Genomic DNA, 6,502 nt, shown 5'->3' with positions numbered 1-6,502 from the left:
GTTTTGTAAGTTTTTAAATTATAACACAACATTCTAAGGCATGGAGTAGTTGGTCCTGGGCCTTCAGATCATAGTCCATAGTCTTGAGGGACATCAAGCTCAATTAGTATAAAATAGTTCACACAGGGAGAAAAATGCAACAATGAATGAGTGGAAGTCCAAAATTTCTGTAAATGTTCAAATGAATAAAAAAATACTAAAAAATAGTTCACAAAGACAATGTTCTACTCCTAGTTTGATTCATAGCAACTAGAATATTAAAAGTTTTCAAGCTGAAGTACAACTATTACTCCCTTCTTGTCCAGAACAAAGAAGAGAGGGGAGAAGCAATTATGTTCTAAAAGAATTAATCTAAACTAACAGAGCATGCAGACTTCACCTTGCATGATCCTGAGACCAGAAGAATTAACTAATGCCTTTTATCAATTCTAAAGGGATCACAGAAGGTTATGGCTAGAGTAAATGAGGAACAAACCTTAAAAACATTTAAAAAAGCCCAAACTTACTGCTCTGATAGAGAAAAGCGGAACCCAAGACTGTGGTCCTTAGTTATGCTGTGAATCTGGAACAAAATTCACTTCCAGGATTCAACTCAGTCAAATCATAAACAGATCTGTAAAATGACCAAAGGAGGTCTGACGTCGTACTATGTCAATCTGCTAACAGAAAGATTAGGGATTTTAATTAACTACCTACTTCTGTAGAGAAATACTAGCTGTCTCCTCAAATATTTATATCTTTAGAAACATAATGGAAACGTGTCTTTATGCATCAGAATCCACTGGACAACAGAGGGTTATAATGTCACCAATAATATCAGAGAGTCAGTTACTCCTTAGAATAACCAACCATGAAAGAGCAAAGAAGCAGCATTTGACCAAAGAGAAAGCACATCATTTGACTAAACGGAAAGTTTAGAAGTCAGGAACGACTGGGATAGAAGGATTAATGAAAATGAGAATCACAGGCAATAAGTTGTAAGTGTATTTTACATTGTAGTTATTGTAATTAATACTTCGAAACAGCATGTGTATGAACAGTCCAACAAAAAAACAATGTTTGCAAATTTGTGCTAAAATGGTAATAAAAATAAATATATAAAAATATATTTGTTTAATAAAAAAGTATATCATCAGAAATGACTTAATTGCAAAGAATTTGATTTTGTGTTCATTATCACAGTAAAAGGGGTTTGAACTTTGACATATTTTGGGAGCAGCACAATTCAGTCCATAACATGGGAGAATCCTACTCTCTATGCATATGAAAAAAAGTATTTCAATGACTTGCTCTGACATCAGCTTTCTTAGTCCCTGGAATAAGAGTTCACAGGCAAAATTGTAACTGAAATTGGCACACCAAACTGGCTTTGAAGGTCATTATTTAAGCAATGGGAGAATAACATATTTCAGTCCAGAGAGTTTTATTAACATGTTCAAATTCTGCTTACTCTGGATTTTTCCTTTTGGATATTTGACCTCAGCTTTTCTTGTGTGTGTGTGTGTGTGTGTGTGTGTGTGTGTGTGTGTGTGTGTCTTCTTTTTCCCTCTGAGGACTTTGTCCTGAATGTTTTGTTATATGTGACTGATTATTCATGTGACATCTCTCCAGATGAAGAATCTACACTAAGAATTCTGATTAAGGTCCCAGTGAGTTTAATTATGGAAGAGTCACTCTTTGAGGTGCACTAATTAAGTGACTCAGAATACCTATTGACCTATTGCAGTTCAAATATAAATAAAGTATTGAAAGACTTATATCCTTACAACAGAATACTTGTCTATATAAATAGGAAATGAGAGAGGTTGTATGAAATATGACAAGAGTTGGTCACCAAGAAACATTGCTTGATCTGGTTATGGTGCATGTATTATCTTAATCTCTGTCACCACAGAGAAGGTGTGGATCAGTTATCTTTTAGGACAAGGGGAAAAGCACTGCAATACAAAATGTGGAATGTATGACTTCTTCTATTATAAGGTAGTATTTTTATACATTAGTCTTTACTAGGCTTGACATTACCCAAAAGTCCATTGGTAGTGTGACATGGTAAGTTAGTCTTTTAAAGGTAATTCTGATTCTGATCGTTGCCTTTATTAGAAATACTTTATAAAAGAGAAAATATGTAGAGATAAATTTAATTCCATAATACTCTTTTGAGCTTTCAAATACTCAATAGGACTACAATCACACAATCAAAAAAAAATAATTTCACACTATAAAAGTCACTTTACCTCCCCTAACATCAGTATTCTTAGAAATTCAGTTAAAAGACAACTATTTGGGAAATATTTTAATAGATTTTCTCTTAATCTTTTATTGTATTTGGGTCAGAATTGACTCTTAGGTATAGATAAACCTCCAGTTGGCTTCTGAGGCTGTTAACATCAAGGGAAGAGATCACCCATTATTCTCCCTATTAGTCCCTGGTGAATTTGAAATGCCAGAGAAGCATGACTTGGGGGTTAGCAGTGCTCTATGACTGTTAAATGCAAATCTATCTGAAAGGAAATATTTAAGGACAACTTAACATTTTATTCTATCCATTATTATATGGTTTACTGGTACCATTGTAAGGACTTTTGTGCTCATTTTAGAGGTGAGCTCTGGTGGCTGGTGGTAAGAAACTGCTACAATCCCGAGGGCAGGTGGTTCAAATGCACCACCTCCTTCATAGGAAAAGGATGGGCAATCTCTTCCCATTCAATTAAAACCCACTGGTAGGTCAGCTATGGTTTGCTTTGGTTCCAGACTTGATGGTACACAGGAATAGTAATCCATAAAGAAGATTAAAGTTTTTAAGCTTCATCAATGCGTGCTTTAATTCTTCCTCACTTGCTGAGGGAAAAGCCACTCCTTGGTTATACAGCAGGTTGTGTTCATTCTTTTTTTTCAATTCCAATGCCACATTTTTCATCACAAAGTCCAGTTTTGTTGATCTTTTTCACAATGTACATAATTAAATGTACCACCAGCACAAACATTTCTTAATTTTAATTTTCTTTTCCAGAGAAAAGGTAATGTGGCAATCTTATTTTATTTCACTATCTGTCCATTTTTATTTACCTATTTGTTATTACTTGTCAAAATTTCTGGTCATGGAACATATTTCAATCAACTTTATATTCTCATAATCTTGGATTATATGAAGACAGGATAAATCATAAAGCCTATTTGTAATAAACAAATTATCACAATGTGTCAAAATATCATGTCATAATTACATTACAGGTAAATTTATCCTGAATTCTGAAATAACAGCCATCAGAAGAACATATGGAACCAAGAAACAATGTGACTGAATTTGTCCTCTTGGGTCTCACTCAGAGTCCCTTTGGTCAGAAAATATTATTTGTTGTGTTCCTGCTGATCTACATGGTGACATTATTCGGAAACTTACTTATTGTGGTGACTGTGGTGGTCAGCCCAACGCTGGGTGCCCCAATGTACTTCTTTCTTGGTTACTTATCATTCATGGACGCTGTTTATTCGACGACGGTGACCCCAAGTATGATTATAGACTTACTTTATGAGAAGAAAACCATTTCTCTCCAGGATTGCCTGACTCAGATTTTTGTACTGCACTTGTTTGGGGGAGTGGAGATTTTAATTCTCGTGTCCATGGCCTTTGACCGCTACGTGGCTATCTGCAAACCCCTGCATTACATGACCATCATGAACCGACGGGTGCGTTTTCTGCTGCTGCTGTTAGCCTGCGTCGGAGGGTTTGTGCATGCTATAACACACCTTCTCTTTGTTTACAACCTTCCCTTCTGTGGTTCTAATATCATTGACCACTTCATGTGTGACATATATCCCTTGTTAAAACTTGCCTGCACTGACACCTCTATCATCGGTTTTACAGTGATTGTCAATGATGGAGCTGTTTGCATAATCATCTTTTTGCTGTTACTCATCTCTTATGCAGTAATTCTTCACTCCCTGAAGAACCTGAGTCAGGAAGGGAGGCGCAAAGCCCTATCCACCTGCGGCTCTCACATCACCTTGGTGGTCCTGTTCTTTGTCCCCTGTATCTTTACATATGTCCGACCTCCTTCCACTCTGCCCATTGATAAATCATTGACTGTGTTCTACACTATCATTACTCCTATGTTGAACCCCTTAATCTATACTCTGAGAAATGCTGAGATGAAAATTGCCATGAAGAAACTTTGGAGCAGTATAAGAAAATGACAATGAGGTACAACAGTGGCAAAGTTGAACAGGGCAGCAAGTAATAGATGTTGGAGAGGATGTGGTGAGAAACGAACTCCTATACATTGTTGGTGGGATTGTAAAATGATGCAACCATTCTGGAAGGCAGTTTGGCATTTCCTCAAAAAGCTGAACATAAAAATTCCATATGACCCAGCTATTCCACTACTTGGAATATGCCCTGAGAATATGAGAACTGAGGCACAAACAGAACATATTGTACATAGCAGCATTATTCACCATCACAAGAACATGCAAACAGCCCAAATGTCCAACTTTGTAAATTATTACCTAGCTTGGAGGGGGGTGGGGTAAGACTGGAGAGCATTTTGCTGAGTGACCTAACCCAGTCCCACAAGGATAAATATTGTATAAAACCGTTATTGTAGAATGAGTATAACGATCCTGGAGCGATGGGAGAGGCTGGAAGTAGAGGGATGTGGATATGCAGGGGAAAATGGGGGAAGGGGCTTTAATCATTGGGTTGTACAATTTGATGGGGGGGTAAGGGAAATTGAAAGAATTTTTTGAATTTGTATTTGAGTTGTGTAAATAAACTAGTTAGAAAATCAATTTTAAAAAAAGAAAATGAGACAGCAAACAAACGCATTGCCTACTTTTAATAAAGAAATGCCTGTAGTACAGAAACGAAACAAAAAAATACAAATTCTTTGCTTTGAATCACTGCTAGGAGCAATTAATTGTGTTAAATATTTCCTTTGATTACTTAAATAATGCATGTTGAAGACTTTTATTAGCATTATTTGATGTTAATTTTTTAAAAAATATTTTTAAAATGTTCTTTTTAGAAAAATGTGTGTTTACTGTTTTCCACATTAAGATTGTGTTTCACACATGGATTTTTGTTCTTTATGTTTACATGCCTCATATATTACATATTTTCTCAATTCTCTTATATAATCTGATTATGGCTCTCTTTTACAATAAATGATGCTTATTACACATTTCAGAATAGTACCATTTGAAAGAAGGTATAAGAATATGTTTCACCTTGAAGGTTATTGATTATGTGTCCTAAAGAGAGCAGACCTGGTTCAGTAATTATCTCCAGCACAACTCACAGGCGCCAATTCTTCTACTGTCATCTTTGGTCACTGTCGATATGCTGCGGTTGATCGTACCACAATTCAAAGGCATTGGTTCTTCTGTTATCCTTATTCACTGTGCAGCAATCAGATGTCCGGTAAGGGATTGGCTATAACAGTCTGAATCAAGGGCATGATAGCCTTCAAACTGACATTGTTGTTACTCAGTACTTTGGAAAGTCTCTGACAGCAGACTTGTCAAAAGCAATTTGCTTTGGTTCTGACCCATAGCGGGCCCTCCAGCAAGGCTTTGGAGGCAGTTAATCTCATAGAAGGAGATTGTCTATCCTTCTCTCGTGGAGCAGCTGGTGAATTCCATATGAATTCCTTGAGGATTGCAACACAGCTTCTTACAACTAGGCCACCGGAGAGCTGTCTCCTGATCTCTTGACTGCTGATACCAAGGATGTTGATTGTGGATCCAAGTAAGACAAAAGAGTTCATGATTTCAATCTATTCTCCACATAGTGTGTGTGAGTGTGTGGATACATTGTTATAGACTGTCAAGTTGGTAACAACTCACATCTGGCCCTCCAGTGGGTTTTTGTTGTTATTGCTGTTGTGTGTCCTCAGAAGGAACTGACTCATAGCTGACCCTCCAATGTGTTTTCCGAGGAAGCAAATTTCACAGGAGGAGAGTGTCCATCCTTCTTCTGCAGAGCTGCTGGTGCATCTGAGTCATGAGCCTTTGGGATTGCAGTGCAGACTCTTAACAATAAGCCTTTAGAACTCCTTAAGGGATTTTGTTGTTGTTGTTGTTGTTGTGCGGTGCTGTGGAGCCAAGTAAAACTCACAGCAATCCTATGAACAGCGGAACTGAATGCTGCCCTATCCTTTGCCATCCATAAAGTCTCTGATTATTAGAGGTTAATTACACAGGATGAGATTGCCTTTCTCCTATGAAGCAACTGGAAGATTTGGACTCTATTACTTTGGGATGACAGGCAAATGCCTTACTAGAGCTTTCTATTCTATATAAATTTAATTACACATTACATATAAATATATATATAAATATGATATGGTGATCAACATATATAATGGATATATATATATAGTAATATGATATGGTAATCAACATGTATAATGGATATGTATATATATAGTTGCTGTTGTTGTTTGATATGTTACTAGAGCTTTCTATTCTATATAAATTTAATTACACATTACATATATATATA

General features: G+C 36.4%; 1 protein-coding gene across 1 annotated transcript; it reads left to right on the top strand.

Annotated features, from left to right (window-relative positions):
• The first annotated feature begins 3,276 nt into the window (after positions 1-3,276).
• Positions 3,277-4,194, top strand: LOC102873513 (olfactory receptor 4A15-like). Its single transcript, XM_006902610.1, has one exon. The coding sequence runs from the start codon at positions 3,277-3,279 to the stop codon at positions 4,192-4,194; it is 918 nt and encodes a 305-aa protein (XP_006902672.1).
• Positions 4,195-6,502: the final 2,308 nt, after the last annotated feature.

The sequence above is a fragment of the Elephantulus edwardii genome, unplaced genomic scaffold, assembly GCF_000299155.1.
Source record: "Elephantulus edwardii isolate Elephantulus edwardi_28Jun2011 unplaced genomic scaffold, EleEdw1.0 scaffold00431, whole genome shotgun sequence".
Lineage (NCBI taxonomy): Eukaryota > Metazoa > Chordata > Mammalia > Macroscelidea > Macroscelididae > Elephantulus > Elephantulus edwardii.
Note: the sequence above shows the minus strand (reverse complement) of the source record. Positions and strands in the feature narration are given on the sequence as shown.